This window comes from Mandrillus leucophaeus, unplaced genomic scaffold (genome assembly GCF_000951045.1).
Source record: "Mandrillus leucophaeus isolate KB7577 unplaced genomic scaffold, Mleu.le_1.0 Scaffold150, whole genome shotgun sequence".
In the NCBI taxonomy this organism is placed as follows: Eukaryota; Metazoa; Chordata; class Mammalia; order Primates; family Cercopithecidae; genus Mandrillus; species Mandrillus leucophaeus.
Window position 1 is genome coordinate 3158660 of NW_012101477.1, and position 22262 is coordinate 3180921.

Below are 22262 nucleotides of genomic sequence, written 5' to 3' on the forward strand. Positions count from 1 at the left end.
TTTAATCTGCCTTTCCAGTCTGGTCCATATCCAGAAGAGAAAATACGGTTAAGCTGGTATAATTTGATCTCAGTGACCTACTCCCTTACAGGCAAACACAAAACAAAGCAAAAACAGAAGAGAGAGAGAGAGAGATTTTATTCTATTTTATTTCTATTTCTTTTTTTTTTTTTTTTTTTTGAGGCGGTCTCGCTCTGTCACCCAGGCTGGAGTGCAGTGGTGCGATCTTGGCTCACTGCAAGCTCCGCCCTGGGTTCATGCTATTCTCCTGCCTCAGCCTCCCGAGTAGCTGGGACTACAGGCGTCCGCCACCACGCCCGGCTAATTTTTTGTATTTTTAGTAGAGGCGGGGTTTCACCGTGTTAGCTAAGATGGTCTCGATCTCCTGACCTCGTGATCCGTCCGCCTCAGTCTCCCAAAGTGCAGGGATTACAGGCGTGAGCTACCGGGCCTGGCTCCATATGTTTTGTGACAACCATCTCTATCCCATTTTAGAAAACCAAAGCCATATTTTCTCATTATTGATCTCCTGGTGTTTAAAAGCCATATTTTCTCATTATCGATCTCCTGGTGTTTCTCCTATTTTCTGCAAACCATTAGAGGCCTGAACTAATGCCAAGTTGTCCTGGTCCCTGAAGTTCTGAGGCAGTCTTCCTTTTAGGAGGAGAGGAAATGGAAGAAAAATAATCTGTTGAGCAATGTTCCTTTCCATTGTTAGAGATCTTTGGGTTCACACCTTAGAGTGAAAGAGGAGAGGCCATTCAAGTTGAGATTTGAGATGACAAATGTGTTGTGGAATACTGGTTTTCCAAATGAGATGCATATGAAGGGGTGGATGATATTAGAATCACAAGATAAAATCTTTGTTTCAAGATACTTTCTTTCTGTGCTACAGTTCCTTCATTACAAAATGGGAATAATAATGGTACCTATCTGATGGAATTGTTATAATATTATGTGATATAATATCATATCACAACAATTCACATAATATCCTAACAATCCTATTCTCACAGGTACCACTATTATTCCCATATACCATTATTACTCCCATTTCATATTATATGAAATGCTGTTTCATATAATATCATGAACTTGTAGATAGATTTAAAAATCCCTGTAGACTTGAAGGAAATGTTCTGACAATGTGCTTTGGGAGTCTATCTGTTCAATATTTTTATCAATGTATTTAGAACACACAGGGTATGCTCATTAAATGTGCAGTTGACCAAAAGCTGAGCTGCAGAGATAATATACCATAGAAACAGTTGAGATCCAAAAGAATCTTAAAGACTAAAAATAATGAGGTAAATCTTAGATGAAGAAATTTCAGGTTTAAATGTAAAGTTCTGTGCATTACTTTCAAACACTCCCAAACAAGTACAGGATGAGAAAAACAGATGAAAGGTAAACGTGTGAAAAAAAAACTCAAGGATTTTAGTTGACTTAATGCAAATCACCAAGTTCTCAAAAATGCAATGCAGTCTGAGTACATTTTAATGAAAACGTAATATTATACAGAGTTTAAAGATCATTAAAACATATCTAGAATATTGTACTCTGCTGGGTGCAAGTGGCTCACACCTATAATCCCAGCACTTTGGGACGCCGAGGCAGGTGGATCACCTGAGGTCAGAAGTTCGAGACCAGCTTGGCCAACATGGTGAAATCACGTCTCTACTAAAAATACAAAAATCACCAGGGTGTGGTGGCACGCCCCTGTAGTCCCAGGTACTCGGGAAGCTGAGGCAGGAGAATTGCTTGACTCTGGGAGGCAGCAGTTGCAGTGAGCCAACATCATGACATTGCACTCCAGCCTGCATGACAGGGCGAGACTCTGTCTCAAGAAAAAAAATAATAATAATAGAGTATTATACTCTGTAAACCACCTGTAAGAGGCGCATAGTCAAACCTATGCCAGTTAAGAATAACCAGGATGATAAAGGTACTTGAATCTTTGTAATATTTAAAACAAACAAACAAACAAACAAACAAAAAAACTGAAGGTAATGGCGGAAGTGAACCAGAGAGAACATGAGGACTGCTTTTGGATACTGCTACTGCCTGGACAAAAAGGATTTAATGATCAAAAGTATGAATCAGAACCAATGCATAGAAGTGGGAGAGATTTTAGCTCGATGTAAAGTATCAAGTCTTTAACAAAATGAAATAGGCAAGCTTGGGGGTTAGAAAATCTCCAAATTAGAGGCTAAATAACTTGGTACACATGTCTTAAAGGTGACAGGAAAAGGGACTGTTGAAATGACTTCCAAGAGCCCTAATCCTGAATTTGTATTAGTGTACACAGAGGGGAAAAAAAACCTAACCAGCTAATCTGTACTCCATAATTTTCTACTATGTGTTCAGCATTGTGTTGGCAAAGAGGCCAACGTGCTCTCTACCAAGACTGGGGAGACAACACTAGCACGCATCACACATAACCAGGTATAATCATGACAGTATAAAATTCCACGCTGTGCATTAGGGTCAGAGAGAATGAGCACAGAAGTGCAGAAAAGAGTCATCTTTAGAAGCGGAATAACCAAAGGCCCCATGGAGGTAGCCTGATTTGCTATAAGCACTGAACAGTGGAAGATGTAGCCAAAGGAAGAAAAAAGAGGTCCTGAAACCCAGGGGAAGAACATAAACAGGTGTAAGCACAGCCAGTTCATAGCCACAGTGCTCTGTCAGGCCTGACAACGGCAGAAGAGACAAGCTGCAAAGCAGTGGTGGAAAAGATCAGATGGTGCCCTTGAAAACCAAATCGAGGAGTTTAGACAAGGAAGGAAACAGATCTACTCAAGGTTTTCAATTATTCAAGCAGTAGAATCAAAATTGTGCTTAAGGATGATGAGTTTTGCAATAGAATAAAAGATGAACAAGAAGGGCTAAGAGATCAAAAATAGGGCAACTGGGCAAGAAGTGAGGAGGGCCTGGACTAGGATGCTATCCAGGTTGGAGAGAATGGAGGAAATACTTAACAAAAATAAAATCTGTTTAACTCAGTCACTGGCTTTACATGGGGAATGACAGAAAGACAAATCAGACAAACAGCCAAAGTTCTGTGTTTGCATAAATGGCAAACAGCAATGATACTAACACAAAGCAGCAATTGTAAGAGAACACAGAAATCTGGTTAGGGACACGTTTCATGACGACAGTTAAGACTGAAAACTGGAGATACCGTTTGTCGAGTTGCTAGCAGAGACAAGACAGCTGAAGAGAAACAGATAAGCCATCTAGCTTACTGGTGAGGTTGAGAAGAAGCATCCCAAGACTCTACTCACCCTGAGCACAGATGCAATCCTCACTGCCAGTCATGCACTCATAGAACACCCCGTCCAGGCTAGGATGGAGCAAGCTTATTTTTGCATAATGAGAAATGTCCCCTCCTTTCTCTCCATATCCTTCTTACTCTTCAAGACATACATCAAGTTTTAGTTCCATGACACCTTTTTTTTTTTTTTTTTCTGAGATGGAAGCTCACTCTGTCATCAGGATGAAGTACAGCGGTGTGATCTTGGCTCACTGCAACCTCCGTGTCCTGGGTTCAAGCGATTCTCCTGCCTCAGCCTCCTGAATAGCTGGGACTACTACCACGCCCAGCTAATTTTTGTATTTTTAGTAGAAGCGGGGTTTCACCATGTTGGCCAGGATGGTCTCAATCTCTTGACCTTGTGATCTGCCCTCCTCGGCCTCCCAAAGTGCAGGGATTACAGGCATGAGCCACTGTGCCCGGGCCTATGACACTTTTAAGGCTCCCCTGGCCCACATATGGTCTTCTTTCTGAACTTGTATTACTTCTAGTACTCATCATCAGCATAAGCGCATGTTTCAGTAGCTGTATTCACATTTTTTTTAATATTATTTTCTAGCTATTTGCCAAACCTCCATAAAGTCACCGAAAGTCCAGTATTTGCATAGTAAGCAGGACTAAATGACAGGAAGCACTCTTCTAAAACTTCACTGAATGACTTAAGCCCACAGGAACAGAAACAAATCCAACTTCATTGTGCATGTCCCAAGTAAGCAACAGGCCACTAAACTCGTAGAAGATGCTGGGATCTTGGTAAGGGCTGACTTACACACACATTTTCAAGCAGTTTTGTCTGCTTTACTAAGACCAAGATGCCCCAGCCCAGACTGACTTGCCACTCCTCCTTTCTGCTTTTACATTTTCTGAGCCTTCATCTGCACATGTCCTTTCATGAGCCTCATCTTTCCATGTGTACTATGGTTCCACCTAATCTTCACTAACTGTTCCATTCAGTCCACAAATGTGGCTAAGCTGCCTTCCTTCCCTCTTTCCACTATGCTCACTTACAAGCCAAACATAAACTCTCTCAACTTTCTCTGCTACTCTTTTTCAAGATACCAAACTCCCTGTTTTTACTCCTTTACTACACCAAAATGCTCAAAACAGCAGTCTTGGTGCCTTCTTACCCACCCTGTACTCTGGCTTGTGGCTCAAACTTGACCCATCCTCTCAGAGTCAGGTCCAATGTCATTTTCCCTAAGAATGTTACTCTGACTTCCCCTTATCTGGAAGTATTCATTTCTTCCTTCCAACTCCCTAGCATTTTATTTATACCTCTTCTCTTGGAGCACTTATTTTCCACCTAATATTATAGCTATTTGTGTTCATATTTTATCTTCCCTACCAGACAAGATGGTAGACATAATGGTGACTAAATCAGATTTATCTTTATGATCCTATTCTCAGTTCTTAGGAGAGTTCATAAATCTTGGTTGAATGAACCTATACTATATAATATAAATGGTATAGCAGAGAATACAGACCACTGAGCTGTAAAGCAGATCTAATAGTGTAACCACAGAGAGACAGACACCATCTCTGGACTTAGCATCAAAGTGAGGGGGTACAGTAAGTCTAGCTCTAACACGGTATGACTTGAATTAACATCAAATGGTATAGAAAAAGAAGAACTCAAACTCTCAATCCCAAGTTCCTAGTTTCTTTTGGTCTAAAAAACAGGTAAAAAATATATATATAGATTTTCTTTCCATTTTGTTTCTGGAGAAAAAGTATCCTAAAGGGGCTGCATAACGCAATGCTGAACAATCGGGAAGGAAAGGAAACAACATGGATCACTGCTAACCCCATCTAGTTCCTAGGCACAATCCCTGTGCGGTCACTTCCATACCATGTTAGGGTGGCTTCAGCAGCATCCTTTACCCTCATAGATGCAGGGTTTGGCTCCTTATCTCCTTTGTACTTGACCTCTTGCTCGCTGTTCCTGGACTTACTTCCTGAGATACCCAGTTCCACAATCTCCAGTACTTCCTTAAGGCAGTCCTAAAAGCAGGAAAGGCAGATCAATTTTTGTGACACATCTTTCTCATGAGAAGACAAGGAAATCCATCCACATGCTAGCAGTGGTTGTGTTTTGGTGGAAGGGCTCCAGATTCTTGCTAATTTCTTTAATGAGTATATATTAACTTCATAGTAATACAATAAACTTTACACCCCCACCCCCCAATTTCTCTTTAAAGAACTAAATTTTGGTGTTTAGAGTGTTAGATAAATAAATTCAATTCAACTTTCTTGTTAAATTACCAAAGACTGTAAATCACAAAAGCACAAACCAAAGAGATTAAATAATAATTCAGTTAAGCCTGGGATAGTGTAACCACAGAGAGACAGACAGCATCTCTGGACTTAGCTATCAAAGTGAGGGGGATGGTTTAAGACATATTATTAATATCCAAAGGAAATCTTGTCATTGACATTTTTAGGTAATTTCTGGTATTATAACTTCAGAAGCCATAATGAAAATGACTAAGATTTAATCAACAATATTATTCCTTAAACTACATAAAGGTCTCCATAAATATCGAATGATCTCTCCTTTTATTTGCACTGTAAATTCCTTATAACACCTGCTTCCCTATAAGGAAGACATTACTTGGAACAACGGTAGGGAACGTGGACTAGTTATCTGCGTCCACTTGCGAGTGAAGAAATGAGTATGGAGTAACATATTTCCATAGAAGCAACCTTTAGGACGAGCTGTGCTCTAGGTTTGCAGCCTGGCAATCATCTGCCCTTCTTTGTTTGGTGAAGGGTGACCGAAGTGCCTACTAGCTATCTCCAGGCTACCATCTTTTCAAGAAACAACAGTCTTGATAGTTCAGATAAATTAGTCAAGGTCCCATCTTTCTAAAGAATTTCTCTATGACTTAATTTGCAACCAAATGTAAGCAAAATGAACAGTTTTCAAGTTGTACCCAAAAGGACAAGTGTTTCACTGTAATCTAACAAGTATTTTCAGTTTATAAAGTGTACAATACTGTATTTAAATTTAGATATTCTCTTTCAAAAGGCATTTTGCTAGCACACATTTTTGTTTTTACTTAATGGTTTAAAATAAAATAAACTCACCTTTTCATCAAGCATATCAGGATGCTCTGTCAGCCAGACACAGAGACACTGAAAAGCTGCCACTATCATGGAGTGCAGATCCCTAGAGTGAAAAGGAGCTGGCCGACTACACTGATACACAATGTAGCTGCACACAGAGCTGATGGCTCGCTTCCGGTCTCCTGAGTCAACCATTACCTTTACCTAAGCATATTCATTTGGAGAACAAAAACAATCAGCCAGGAATTACTGTACCAATTTCAAAGCATTTGCACTGAAGTTTGACCTATTTGACAATGTGATACACTACAGGAAGCCTTGCTTTTTTATATTATGTATATATAGGAACAGATTATTTCAGATGTATTGTAATACTCCCCCCAAAATAGTGGCATTTTTCAAGTGCTGAAACAGTATTTCATTTTAGCATAGTTTTTCATGTCCTAAAACCCAAACCCATTGGGTACACCTGTCCATCATTGCCAGAGACTGAAAGAACATGGGCACATTTTTAAACCCCTAACCCAACCTCACAGTGATGCTCTAGGTTCTGCAGAAAGTTCTGTGCAGCTGCTCAGAGGCATAACTGTCATACAGTAAATTGCCCAATATTTCAAGTATACAACTGGTCAATTCTGACGTAAGTATGCACCTGTGAACTATCACCACAATCGACAGTGGATATATCTATCACTTCCAAATCTCTTCATGCACCTTTGTAATCCTTCCTCCTACTCCTCTTTGCCCCTCTCCCCAAGCAACTGTTGATCTGCTGTCACTATAGATTAGCTTACATTTTCTAGAGTTTAAAGAAATAAAATCATTTAAAAGTCATACAATATGTACCTTTTTTTGGTCTGGTTTCTTTCACTCAGCATAATTATTTTCAGATTTAGCTACACTTTTGGGTGTATCAATTGTTCATTCATTTATATTGCTGAATAGTAGTCCATTACATGGATATACCACAATTTATCTAGTTACCTATGAGCGGACATTGGGTTATTTCCAGCTTCTGGATATTATAATTACAGCTGCTATAAACATTCATGTACAAGGTATTTGTATCGATATATGTTCTCTTATCTCCTAGGAGTGGAATTATTGGGTCATATGTAGGTGTATGCTTACCTTTTTAAGGAACAGCCAAGCTGTTTTCCAAAATGGTGGTTCCATTTAACATTCCCATCAATAGTTCCTCCACATCCTCACCAACATTTGGTATGGCCAGTCTTTTATACTTCAGCCATTCTAAGAGATTTGCAGTGGTATCTCATCATGGTTTTAACTGCATTTCCCTAATAATTAATGATATTGAGTATTTTTTCATATGCTTATTTGTCATCTGTGTATCGTCTCTGATAAATCATCTATTCAAATCTTTTGCCCAATTTTTAATTGGGTTGTTTGTTGTATTATTAAGGGCTTTTGTTGTTGTGTTTTGTCTTAAAAGATTTTATTAAAAGTCTTTACAAGGCAACATCCAGACTCCAGATCCAGCTGCCAAGGAGACCCTATTACGCAGCTGGGGCTGGGTAGAGCATGGCTTCCTAATCTGTCCTGAGATGGGCATGGCGAATAGTATCTCATTTTTAGGGTCCACAGTGCTCACGTGGTCAAGCAGGGGATTCTTAAGGCCAATGTTACCACTTGGGCACAGAACGTATGAGCTTCACTCTGACGCGCAGCAAACCCTGTCTTATCAGCACATGGTAGATGGTGGTATCAATGTAGCAGTTAACAGGGTCCCTGCTATGGATCATCAGATGACACACAAAGTTCATGGATTCAGTTCTCTGTCCTTAGAGTTTCCCTGACACCATGAACTCGCAGCCCTTGCCCCACTCTCCATAATGAACCATAGCACACTACAGAAGGCTCTCCTCACAGCAAACCCTAATAGTGGTTTACAGTACAGACTCTGTCTGGGCAATGGCATAGAGAATTCTTTTAGGCCACCTTTTCAGCATAAAGCTTTACCTGCCCTCAAGGAAGCCAAACCTCTTCTGAACTACCTCGGCCAATTCACAGATCCGGTGGTTCTTTTCACGAAGAACATTCTGCATCCTGGAGGCTAAGGTAGTGATTTCTATCCTGGTTGTTACAACTTGGACCTTAACCCCAGAGCAGTCACCTTCTGCAAGCTTCTGAGTGAAGAACTCACTCAGTTTACTTCTTAAGATGCTATCAAACTTCCTCTTCTTAGAAATTTTCACTGCCATATTGCTGCTGTGCACCACCAAAAGGAAAGGCTATTATTGAGTTCTGAGAGTTCTTTATGTAATCTGAATACAAATCTTTCATCAAATATATGCTTTGTAAACATTTCCTCCCAGCCTGTGATTTGTCATCTCACTCTTTTAACAGTGTTTACTAAAGAACAGCAGTTTTAAATTTTGAAGTCCAACATACCAGTTTGTTCTTCTACAGCGTAACATCTAATAAATCTATCCCAAGGTCACAAAGATTTTCTCCTGTTTTCTTCTGGAAGTTTTATAGTTTAGTTTATACATATATATTTATGTAATAGAGACAAAGTCTCACTATGTTGCCCAGACTGATCTCATCTTGCCTCAGCCTCCCAAAGTGCTGGGATTATAGGCATGAACCACCGTGCCCAGCCAGTCTGAGTTAATTTTTGTTCACAGTGCAAGGTATGAATCAAAATTTTTTGTTTTTTGTATATGAATATCCAATTGTTTTATAGTACCTCTGGTTGAAAAGACTATCCTTTCTCCTTTGAATTACCTTTGCACCAAAAATCAGATGACCACTTATGTATGGATATACTATTTTCTTCCACCAATCCATTTGTCCACCCCTATGCCAATACCAGGCTGTTTTGATTTACTGTAGCCTTACAGTAAATCATGAAATCAGGAAGTGTTAGCCCTTTATGAATTGTTAGGCAGGTCCAGAGCAGTGCTCCATCTAGGACTAATTATTCCTTACTACTGAGTGTACTAAAGGTCACAGGAAACAGTACCTTGCTCTCAAAGACAGCAGTGCGGTCCTGTGTGTCTCACAAATGGCTGTTTTTTATTTTCTGTACCAGTAAGTGCTTCTCGCAAAATTATGATGTCCATTCTGGAGGATCTTTGAGGTAAACTCTAAGTGGTGGTAAGAACACCTTAGGTTTTATTGCTTATTTTGTTTCTTATGGCTTAGGTAAGTCACAGCCTCTGACACCTATTCCCACAACTAAAAAACGAGGATTTGAACCGTATCATCCCAGACAGTAGCACCTGTTCATCAACTTTTTGTTCACAAAATATTTTCTATATTTCCTCAATTATATATTATATGTAAGATAATCCTGCTCATCTTACTGATAAGAAAACACTTAGACGTTAGAGAAAATGCAAAGAAAGTGAAACTCTCATACATTGGGAATGTAAAATGATTCAGTCACTATGAAAAACAGTTTGGCAGTTCCTCAAAAAGTTAAACATAGGGTTACCGTATGACCCAGTAATTCTACTCCTAGGTGTACATTCAAAAGAATTGAAAACTGGTATTCAAACAAATACATGTACATACATGTTCACAGCAGCACTACCTGACAACAGCCTAAAGATTAAAACAACCCAAATGTCCATCAACTGATAAACGGATAAACTGGGGTATACACACACAATGAAATATTATCCAATCATAAAAGGGAATACAGTTGTGACACATTCTACAACATAAATGAAACTTGAAAACATTACGCTTAGTGAAAGAAACCAGACACAAAAGGCCACACATTGTATGATTCCATTTATATGAAATGTCCAGAATAGGTGGATCCATTGAGACGAAATGCAGACTGGTGGTTGTCAGAGGAGTGGGGTGGGTAGACTGAAGCAAAACTGCTTCATGGGTATGGGGCTTCCTTTAGGGATGATAAAAACATTTTAGACCTATAAGTAGAAGTTGCTCAACACTGTGAATGTGTCAAGTCACTGAATTGTTTGTTTTTAAATGGCTAATTTTATATTATACAAATTTCATCTCAAAAGAAAGAATACACTTAGAAAAGCACAAATGACCACCAAGTTCTAAGTTTCCACAAAACTGAAATAATGGCTGTGAAAGAAATCTGAAAAGTGTAGCTAAGGCTGGGTGCAGTGGCTCACACCTGTAATCCTATTACTTTGGGAGGCCAAGGCGGGTGGATCACTTGAGGTCAGAAGTTCGAGATCAGTCTGACCAACATGGTGAAACTCCATCTCTACTAAAAGTACAAAAATTAGCTAGCTGTGATGGCGTATGCCTGTAATCCCAGCTAGTCAGGAGGCTGAGGCAGGGGAATTGCTTGGAAGCAGAGGCTGCAGTGAGCTGAGTTTGCACCACTGCACTACAGCCTGGGCGACAGAGTAAGACTCTGTCTCAAAAAAAAAAAAGTGTAGCCAATTTTCACTTATCTCTGATAATGGAGGATGGCAGAGCCACAGGTAATCCCAAATGGTATACATTAGGATAACCATTTTTTACAAAATCAATATGTATTTTATTATCATATGCAAATAAATAAATGACAAGTATTGAAATGTTTCCTATAATTTAACAGTAAAAATCTCATTCATACTCTTTGAATCTATTTTAAAAAGTAAAGTTCATTTCATAGAATATCACTTGGAGGCTTAACTTTGCACACTTTGGATATAAACTATGTTTGAGTATGATCAACACTAAAATACCCACACAAGGGGTCAAGAGATACAGAAAAAAGAACCACAGCCCAAGGCTGTTGGGTTAAAATAAAAGGACTATCTTCCTCACCTTTGCAAGGCCAGAGAGGAGCTCTAAAGCTGCCAGTGATATGCTCATGTCTTGGCGCCACTGGGAGTTGAGTCTTTGGGTGACGAGATGAATGCTGCGAATCAGGAGCCCAGCAGCTGAATCTGTATTAAGAGCTAGGATATAACCCCAATGCCACATCCCACAGGGAGGGAAAACAACTAAGCATTAGTAACGAGAAGCACAGCATCCACTAGGCACAGACCACAGCAGCCACAGTGAGAACGACGGGCACCCACACAGTGCTACGTTCCCCACCCCACTGGATTGAGTGCCAAGCCCAACTACACAGTGCACAGGCATATGTGCTAGACCAGAGCAGCTTCTAGCTCCTGGTTCATGCACTTTCACACAACTGTGGGATTTGGCAGTTTCAGTGTCATTTTTATAACAACGTAAATCTTAAAGTTTCTAAATTATCAACTCATAGAGAGGTACATTTTCAAAAAGAGTGATGAAAAGGCTATCAATCATTTCCTTCAAACTTTATAGAGGAAAGAATTCTAATTTTACAGCCTCCTCAGATGCTGGGAAGTACTCTAAAGCAAGCATCTGTTGAAATTACTTACAGGGTTTAAGCCATCAAAACTCACATGCAATGCCTTTTCAAACACACTTTAACATTTAATTCTCCAGGATTACTTTAATACTTCTAAAAAAATTAAATAACCAAGCCACACGTATTTTTATTTGGGCTCCAATCTATATTTAAAAGCAATCACTAGTTAGCTAGTAGGAAATTAGGAAAAATTAAATAAGGACAAATTAAACTGAATTTATAAAGGAAGCTTTAGGGACATTATACCTGTCGATCCTATCAGAAAGAGGGCAGTGACAACAGAAAAAGGAATGATCATTAAAGAGAGACACTCATGCGACACTAACACAAATCAGGATTTCTTAGTAAAAAATAGTTTACGACATTACAAGCAGAGCTCACTAACACCAGTTCAAAATGCTAAAACAAACAATAATCACTTAAAACATTTATATTAGAACACATGCAGTAATGAAAAATTTCTTTTTTTCTTTGTTTTTGTTTTGTTTTGTTTTGAGATTGAGTCTTGCTCTGTTGCCCAGGCTGGAATACAGTGGCGCAATCTCGGCTCACGGCAACCTCTGCCTCCCGGGTTCAAGCGAGCCTCCTGCCCTGACCTCCCGAGTAACTGGGATTACAGTTGCCTGCCACCATTCCCAGCTAATTTTTGTATTTTTAGTAGAGATAGGGTTTCACAGGCTGGTCTCGAATCCCTGACCTCAGGTGATCCGCCCACCTTGGCCTCCCAAAGTGCTGGGATCACAGGCGTGAGCCACTGCGCCCAGCTAGTATTGAAAAATTTATTTAGCTTAAAGATGTTTTAGAAAGCATGAAAAATAATTTTCAACCTATAGAATGCCTAAATCTACATACACAGTGAATAAGATAATTTAAATAACTTCTTCACAAATATAATATTTAAATGTGTCAAATATCCACATAATGGCTTTATATATCTGACATGTTCAAGGATACTTGTTGCAAACTTAAACCATAGAAACATGCCTCATGAATTCATCAACTCACGAACATGGCTCATGACATGCCTCATGAACCTCATGAACATGGCTCATGAACTCTCCAGATGATTAAAAAATTAAACTCACATCTAAGAATCTAGATATCACTCCAATCTAGTTGGATAAGTGCTCACAGATTCAATACACCGTTAGCACTTGTGCAGAAAAACATAAAGGTACCCACAAACTCACAGAACCCATAAAACAACTGCCCAAGGTAGGGGACAACCTTGTATAGGATGCTTGGCTGGCAAATGTTTTAGTTGGCAGGACAAAAAATAAAAATGTTTCAGGGCTAATGAATCTAGTGAGCTATAGTAGGGGGGACACAGGTTTTAACATGAAGACACGCTTTCCTCTGGGCTGCTATCTAATACATCCCCCATCACCCTCCTTGCCACACTGCAATAACTGCCTTATTGGACATCTCTGCCACTACACTGTGAGCTCTCAGGCAGAGCCCACATCTTATTTGGTTCTCTACCACCACACATAGTAGAGAATTCAGAAATGTTTCCTGATCACCCATTACCATCAATTATAAAATCTAATATACTACCCCAAATCTAATATACTACCCAAAAGCTATACAGCTAAATTAAAAAGATTTGTTTTCTTTTTCTTAGCTTAAGACTGACATCCTCTCTACTACACTAAGGTACATAAAAAACATGAACATTAAAATTTTTAATGTTTTTGTTTTATAAATGTAAGCATTAAAGTCATTCTATTAAACTTTGAATTTCAAAAGAAACACGACTAACCATAATCTCTTAAGAGAGCTTGAGCAGGTCTCTCACTATCGGGAGTCGTGGGCTCCGTGCTTCCACCACTTGTTGAACTAATACCACTATTGGTGCGACTATGACTCTTCAGGTTATTTTCTCCACCACCCTAGTCAAATGAAAATGAATCAAGTGTTTGAGGGTTACATCACAGTTTACAAGTATAAATAAAGGTCAATCATTAAAAACCATGTTGATAAAGCAGAATGTGCCAACTGAATAGTACAAACTGATAGTAATAGATAGAAATTGACAAGGGATTAAAACCACTGTGGTATTTTTTTACATAGATACATCTACTGGAGGGTATGAAGGGTTTGACTACTACAGGTGCCCATACTGGGGTCTTCTTTGCCACTATTTACAAAGGGCTGGCCCAGCTTTTTCATCTTTACTAGACTTCACTAGATTCCAGGTCCTTAAAAAAAATACCCTAGTGCCTCCCAAGCAAAATTTCAGAACAGAAATATAAGCTTAAAAAGCATGAATAAACAAACAGCAACTTTCAAATATAGTTATATCAGAAAACACAAACAATAAAATACCAGGGTTAATATTAACTCCCATATGTATAGGGGCTAATAAACCTATCTGTTAGACTTCCCTCGTTTTTCCCCCATATGAACACAGTTCATTATACTCAGATCAGTAAATTATTATTAACCATCTACTGAGACACGAATGTAATTTCCTCAATAATAATTTGATCACCCATTCTACATCTACTCAACTTACTACATATACCCAACTTACCCCAGTATACCCTATTAACCCCTCCATTCTCTTGCCTCTACTCCAAGTATAGGGATGATATATCTTGAAGACAAAGCAGAGAGCACTGAAGTCTCTGAGAAGCATTTTTGATTTAGAAGCATTGGTGCTTTGAGGGACCTATAAACTTAGGTCTAGAAGGGTTACAAAGAATTGATGGGAAAGAAAAAGTTAAAGTAGTTGCTTGCTGGCTAGGACTTTTCCTAGGTTATTCCACCAAGTTTGCCACCACAGCAAAACAAGTAAGAGTTTAAGTAGATACTGTTCAGAAATAAAGACTGGATTTAGCTGTAGTTTCTCTCATACAGAATCTCTTGGGAACCTGATGTACAGCTGATGAGGCACTGAAAAGTAAACCTCAAAATATATGTTATTTTTAAAAAGAATCCTTCTGAGCCAATGAGCAGGATTTACAAACTAAAGGCCTTTAAAATTCACAAAGATGGACATTTTGGAATATAATTTACATAAAATCCAAAAGTGATATTCTCTGACAGATTACATGTATGCTTCTTACCATCTCCATCTGGCAACCAATGGCTTCCAAAAGTGCTGAATCTTGAACAATATTTAACATTGCCCCTGCAACAACAACAAAACAGTATTTTATATAAAATACACAAGAACGCTAAAACGGCTAAAACATTTTAAATGATTAATAGTAGAGATAAGAATATAATTTTGGTTGAGCATTCCTGAAATACCCATGAAAGTACAGTTGGCTCTTAAACAACATGAGCTTGAACTGTACATATGCAGGTGGTTTTTTTTTTTTTTTTTTAATAGAGACACGGTTTCACTGTGTTAGCCAGGATGGTCTTGATCTCCTGACCTCGTGATTCGCCCACCTTGGCCTCCCAAAGTGCTGGGATTACAGGCGTGAGTCACTGCGCCTGGCCCATATGCAGATTTCTTCAATAAACATGTTAGAAAGCTTTCTGGAGATCTGTGACAATTTGAAAAAACTCCCAAACTACATAGCCTAGAAATATTAAAAAAAAAAAAAAAAAGGCCAGGCACAGTGGCTCATGCCTATAATCCCAGCACTTTGGGAGGCCAAGGTGGGGCGGGAGGTCAAGAGTTCGAGACTAGCCTGGTCAACATGGTGGAACCCCATCTCTACTAAAAATTACAAAAATTAGCCAGGCGTGGTGGTGTGCACCTGTACTCTCAGCTACACAGGAGGCTGAGGCAGAAGAATTGCTTGAACCTGGGAGGCGGAGGCTGCAGCGAGCCGAGACTGCACCACTGCACTCCAGCTTGGACAACAGAGTCAGACTTCATCCCAAAAAGAAAAAAAAAAAAAGAGAGAGAAAGAAAAGAAATATTTAAAAAATTAGAAAAAGTTAAAATTGGCTGGACATACTAGCTCACGCCTGTAATCCTAGCACTTTGGGAGGCCGAGTCAGGAGGATCGCCTGAAGTCCTAGGAATTTGAAACCAGAGTGGGCAACAAAGCAAGACCCTGTCTCTAAAAATAAATAAAAAATAAAAAGCTAAAATTTATCAAAAAACTTACGTACACAAACACTTACAGACCATACATGATGCCATTTACAGTCCAGAGAAATGTAAACTAAGTTGCAGTATTAAATAATTGCATAAAATTAACTGTAGTACATACTGTACTACTGCAATCATTTTGTAGCCTCCTCCTGCTGTTACTGGGGTGAGCTCAAGTGTTAATGAGTATCCTGCTTAAAATACAATGTGATGTTAACCATCTCCATGTGAGTAGTTCATCTCTCTCATAGACTGAATACTGCAGTATCCATGGTTCTCATATATTTTCATCATGTTTACTGCAACACCATGAACCTTGACTAACACCATGGGACCCATAGGAAGTGCCACTAGTGATGTTGGAAGTGCTCCCAAGAAGCAGAGAAAAGTCATGACATTACAAGAAAAAGCTGAGTTGCTTGATATGTACTGTATATTGGGGTCTACAGCTGCAACTGTCCAACAGTTGAGATGATTTTTCTTATAAACAATTTATGGTATCAATAAATACAGCACTAAAAATATATTTTCTCTTCCTTATGATTTTCTTTTTTTTGAGACGGAGTCTCACTCTGTCACCCAGGCTGGAGTCCAGTGGCATGATCTCAGCATACTGCAACCTCCACCTCCCGGGTTCAAGCAAATCTCTGCCTCAGCCTCTGAGTAGCTGGGATTACATACAGGCGCCTGACACCATGCCTGGCCTTTTTTTTTTTTTTTTGGTATTTTTAGTAGAGATGGGGTTTCACCATCTTAGCCAGGCTGGTCTTGAACTCCTGACCTCATGATCCACCCAACTCCCACCGGCCTCCCACAGTGCTGGGATTATAGGCATGAGCCACCACGCCCAGCCTTTTTTTTTTTTTTTTGGAGACGAAGTTTTGTTCTTATTGCCCAGGCTGGAGTGCAATGGCATCTTAGCTCACTGTAACCTCCGCCTCCCGGGTTCAAGCATTTTCCTACCTCAGTCTCCCAAGTAGCTGAGATCACAGGCATGTGCTACCACACCCTGTTAATTTTTGTATTTTTAGTAGAGACGGGGTTTTACCATGTTGGCCAGGGCGGTCTCGTGAGCCACCCGCCTCGGCTTCCCAAAGTGCTGGGACTACACCATGTATTTCTTAATAAAATATTCTTTTCTCCAGCATACTTTATTGTAAAAATTCAGTATATATTAATAATATTCATAAAATACAAAATATATGTTAATCAACTGTTATTAGTAAGGTTTCTGGTCAATAGTAGGCTATTTTTAGGGAATCAAAAAGTTATATGTGGATCTCAACAGCTCAGGGAGTTGGCAAAAAACTCCATTTGTGAGTCTAGAAAATTGTGTCCACAATTAATGACTTTTGAGACTTATGAAACCCTAAAAAACTTTTTGCCCAGATACAGACAATTCTAGTCACCTATTAATTAGGTGTCTCTGGATAAATATGGTTCTTGGCCACTGTGACCCATCTCTTCAGGATCTCTCTCTCTGTTTTAGAGGCCTTTTAGAAACCATTTCATGGATTGTGTTCCTGTTGGAAGGACATACACCCCACCTCCTCAGGGGCATGAGGGCTTAAACAGAATGTCTGATCCCACTTTTGAACAGATAAAAATCTAAGATGCTAGGAAGAAGCCTAATTCTTGTCTTGCTAATGAAGGGAAGAAAGCAAGCCTCTAACCACTGCCAAGGTCAAAGCATTCTCAGAGATCAATTGCTCCATAAGTAGGGAGTTCTAACTGCCACCCAGGTTTGTGGGCTGGGATGGTATTTGCATTCACATGGTTCAGTGGGTACTCCTGTTATGTGGTTGAGGAAAGCCCTACTTTCCTAAGAGCTTCCACTGTCAAGGGTAGTGATCTCAATACCCAGGGTTGCACTTCAGTGGCACTGAGACACAGAAGCAACAATTGAAAATCCTTTGCTTGCAAATGTAATACATTGCTGTTTACCCAATTTGAACATCATATTAGAGGAAGAAAATAAGAATTCCTCTGTTCATCAGGGTCTCTCTGAAGATTTTCAGGGAGATAAGACTGTCTGTCCCTTAGTGCTAACAATAGATCTGTCAATCAACAAACACCTTATGATATATTTTGAAAAACATGTAAAAAGGGCGGAGTTCAAGCATTTAAACAAACAAAATAATTTCAGGTTCTGTGCTGTGAAAAAAATTATGAAATAAGATCATCTTTAGCAAAGTCTGTTAGGGAAGCTCTCTCTAAGAAGATGATGAAGAAAAGCTAAACAAAAATCTAGGGAAAGAACATCCCAGCAGGAGGGATACAAAGTAAGGTTCTGAAGAAATCATGAGCTACTATGTTCTAGAGAAAAAGGACTAGGAGGAAAGTACAGACTGACGAGACCTGTAAGTAACGGGCAGGAGGAAGAGGAAGAGGCAGGAAGAAGACGGGCAGGAGGAAGAGGAAGAGGCAGGAAGAAGAGGAAGAGGCAGGAGGAAGAGAAAGAGGCAGGAGAAAGGAGGGCAGAAAGAAAGGAGGAAAGAAGAGAGGGATGGGAAGGAGAGGCAAAGAGTGGAGAAAGGAGAGAAGGGAGAAGAGAAGAAAAGCAAAAGCACAAATAAAATGGCCAACCAAGACAACTGTAACACTTTACTTCCCTCATCTCACCGCTTTAAATTTTCTTACATTAAAAAACTAACTGTGCCTCTGATTCAGAATAAGTAGAGCTACATTAGGTTTAGGCCCCGGTCACTGACTGCCGACTCCTCATCAGGCCTGCAGTCAACAGTACTGGGTTTCACTTACAACATAATGTGTGAATACAAACCTAATATCATTTGGGTATTGTTGGGGTCCGTTTCTGTTTGCAAGGCACCTATTAATATATTCACAAGTCTCAACTTCAGGGACAGAAAAGTTATTGGTTTATCATAAGTCGAGCTGTCATCATTACTAAATTTTCCTTCCAGGACCACCTATGGAAAAAGCAAATAATATTTAACATCAGCTGTTGCAGCTCATGATGCCCATGTGGGAATAGCCAGAGTGGAGGAACAGATCAGTCTAAAGAGAAAGGCTTTCAGTCTAATATTAGCCACTGTGCTAACTCTGTCACTAACACTCAATATGTTAATAGATGTCCTCAGCTTGTAACTGCTTGAAAACTGGTAGAAAAACTGACAGAGAAGAAAAAAAAAAAACAAATCACAAGTCAACTTTGTTAATTCACTTGAAATAACTTGAATGAAATAACTTGAGTTGAAAAATAAAACATCCCCTGTTCCATTTTTAACATTCGATTTGACTTAAATTAGTACACAAAACAGAATATAGAATATAAAAAAACTTTAACAAAACATTACCTCAGATTTGACTGTGCCAAAATGATGAGGGAGGGGCAACAAAGAAAGTAGGATATTAATGGAGGATCTTCGCAATTCTGTTGGATTTACATAGCTTTTGAATTTTGAGAGCTCTCTGCCAAAAAATAAAAAGATATTAGTATTTTTGAACTAAAGTACATTAGCTACTGCCAAATACATATAATGCCAATTTTTCCAAATCCTAGCATTGTGTATATGTGTATTGTGTATTTCTAAGTTAAACTGTTACTGAATTAAACTAGAAGTTGATCGATTTCTTTATCTAAAATGTAAGGCCTACTCTACAAAGGTAAGACCCCTGTGTTGGAGTTGTTCTCACCCTTCTAGACCAGGCCAAAAACAATTCAACAAGCCCACAGACAAATCAGAACTGAAGGAGTTCAGGGATGAGGTGCGTTTGGACACACTACACTCATTAAATGTGGCCTGAGTTCTCTTGGACTATGAAGACGACTAGACAGGATACATTAGGAAACTGGGGAGGAAGCACCAACAGACCAGGCCAAATCAGACAGTTGATATAACAGCAGAGAATGATAGCTTACCTGTCAGGCAAAATGGTTTCAAGAGCTGAAATAAAGTAAGGAACCACAACATCAATCCCTTTCAAGTCACAGCAGAACAAAGGAGGAGAGTTTAGAATAACGCTGGCCAAGACAGGATGGCACACATAATCATTTATCTGCAAACCTTGAATTAAAAGCATGTAAAATCTAGGAAAGCAAGAAAAAAATTTTAAACAAACTGCTAATCAAAAGTTTTCATAATTATTATTTGCTACATAGTTATCTGAAAGTCTATTTCCACTCTTCACTATTTTTACCCTTTAAAGAAAGGGCATTATTGGAATTACTGGAATTTACTAGAATTTTACCCTTTAAAAGGTATTACTGGAATTACTGGAATTTTACCCTTTAAAGGGTATTACTGGAATTAAAACAATTCTGAATTATATACACTAAGACCCAAATCATCTTTCTTAATGAAGAAAAAAAACCATTCATGTCTATTGCACCTTCTCAAAGTTTAAGTCTTGCAACTCAAAGTTCTAGGGGCCTGCAAATAAGGCAACCAGAACAAAACAAAACAATAGGCTGCAGTACTTTTCAATAAACTGGGGGAATTGCTGAGTTAAATTCCCTAACAGAAAAATGTTGCAACATTTAGTAATTCCTAGGGAAAAAAAGTATGTTTTCATTTTTGTCCCTTCCCCATTATTTTTGGGGGGACAATGAAAGAAAGAAACCTGCATTTGATCTTCTGTATTCATCATGAAGGTCACCTGAATAAGATTCCTTTTAGGAATATGCCTGAATATACCTTAGTTTTTAACTCCACCCCCAAACTCTAATCAACTTACTAAGCATTCAATCCCCCATTACTCAAGAGCAACTACACTGTTATACTCTTCTACTGTGAGGCGAGTTTCTCTTCTCTGCAAAACTCTTCAGAAACAACTTCATCACTTATTGGTTATTGCTTAACCCATTTCAATCTCTCTCCCTAGAACTCAACTAAAACCATACTAGCAAATAACCAATGGGCTCTCGATTGCCAAATCCAAGAAACATGATTAATTCTTAACTCACTCTGCCTTTTGAAAGCATTCAACCCTTTGACTACTCCCTTGTCTCCTTGTGCTTCCCTGATTTCTATGACCATTTTCTTTCACAGGTCCTCTTACTCTACCTGCCTCTTAATGATGGTGTTCCTCAGTCTGACAACCTTAGTTCTGGAAGCTCTCTCTTTTACTAACCTGATTTTAAACACTTCTTAAGTCACTAAATATAATCAAATCATTCTAACCCACACCTCTCAACTGAACTCCAGATCTGTTAGCCAAAAGCTTACTGGATATCTGGATGTCTACTGATTACTATGGTACTTCTGTGCACAATATCTGGCACAAAGTAGGACTTAATAAATATTTGTTGACAAATATCCCATAGGCACTTCAAATTCAATCGATTCAAAACTAACCTGATCACTTGCCCTCTCATGAATCTATTGTTTTAGTTTGTCCTACTACCACCCATTCAGTCTTATGGCTCAGTCAGAAAGTTCATGGTGATAGCGTTCTCCCCTACTACTAGAGTACCATTTAGGATATCTCCCCAGCCCAGAGTTCCTGAGAAACGTGCCCCCACAACAAGGGGGTGAGCTCCAACACCCTTATGTGACCTACTTACACAACTGTAGCTGACTAGACCAGAGACAGGCAGATTAATTAGATCCTCCTTCCCAGGAGTCTATAATTAAAATTCAGAGATACTAATTGGCCCTGATGGTCACCTAGACCAAGGTCACGAAAACTGCGTACTTTTTATTTATTTATTTATTTTTGAGACAGAGTCTCACTCTGTCGCCCAGGATGGAGCGCAGTGGCACAATCTTGGCTCACTGCAACCTCTGCCTCCTGGGTTCAAGCGATTCTTCTGCCTCAGTTTCCTGAGTAGCTGGGACTACAGGGGAGTGCCACCATGCCTGGCTAATGAAAACTGGGAACTCAGAAGCACACTACAATATGAGAAAATGATCTGCAGGGATGAGAAGAATGAAGCAGTTCTGGGAGACCAGGAAGACAGAGAGAGAGGAATAAAGTTGTTTCGGTCCTTGAGTTTCTGCTCTTCATGAGGTCATACTGCATTTTCTGACCTTAGAATTTAATAAATATAACTAGCTTCTCACAACTTACTCTCCTTTTACTTAAGTCAGATTGAGAAGGTTTCTGTTGCTTAAAGCCAAGTGCCTATAGTTAAGATAACCCTGCCTAGTTGCCTGTATATACCATTCTTTTTCATATTCATAAAATTCTGTACTTAGTTCCCTCTGATAGGGTCAGTTTAATTCTATCTCCTGAGAACCTAACAAGTATGCAGGTATCTAAATACTCTGTTGATATTAACCTCACTTCTGCACCTGTGTGAATGATCAGTAAAGGAAGGCAAAACAGCGTCAAGATGAACGGGAGGCCATTATGAGTTAGTTTAGGAGAAAAGTGACAAAGTCTAAAGTATAATGGTGGATACAGTGAAAAGAGCAATCAGAAAGAGGGTTAAGGAGCAGAAAGGCAGGAGTTGGCTGATCAACTAAAGATACAGAAGAAGAGGATTCTAAAATGATTCTTCGTTTCTGCCCTAA

The 22262-nt window shown here is 39.2% G+C and overlaps 1 protein-coding gene across 2 annotated transcripts in view; it reads right to left on the reverse strand.

Moving 5' to 3' along the window:
* The window catches only part of RALGAPB (Ral GTPase activating protein, beta subunit (non-catalytic)), a 108285-nt gene that overhangs the window by 31304 nt on the left and 54719 nt on the right, over nucleotides 1–22262 (reverse strand). Inside the window, exons 11-19 of one of the 2 annotated variants that reach the window (XM_011974974.1) lie at nucleotides 19667–19834; nucleotides 19101–19215; nucleotides 18566–18713; nucleotides 14798–14862; nucleotides 13489–13618; nucleotides 11973–11981; nucleotides 11150–11283; nucleotides 6404–6586; nucleotides 5166–5317 (exon numbers count right to left, since the gene is read on the reverse strand). In XM_011974974.1, the coding sequence (XP_011830364.1) occupies nucleotides 5166–5317; nucleotides 6404–6586; nucleotides 11150–11283; nucleotides 11973–11981; nucleotides 13489–13618; nucleotides 14798–14862; nucleotides 18566–18713; nucleotides 19101–19215; nucleotides 19667–19834 (1104 nt within the window). The remainder of the gene's footprint in view (nucleotides 1–5165; nucleotides 5318–6403; nucleotides 6587–11149; nucleotides 11284–11972; nucleotides 11982–13488; nucleotides 13619–14797; nucleotides 14863–18565; nucleotides 18714–19100; nucleotides 19216–19666; nucleotides 19835–22262) is intronic. The other variant, XM_011974975.1, reaches the window with a different exon arrangement.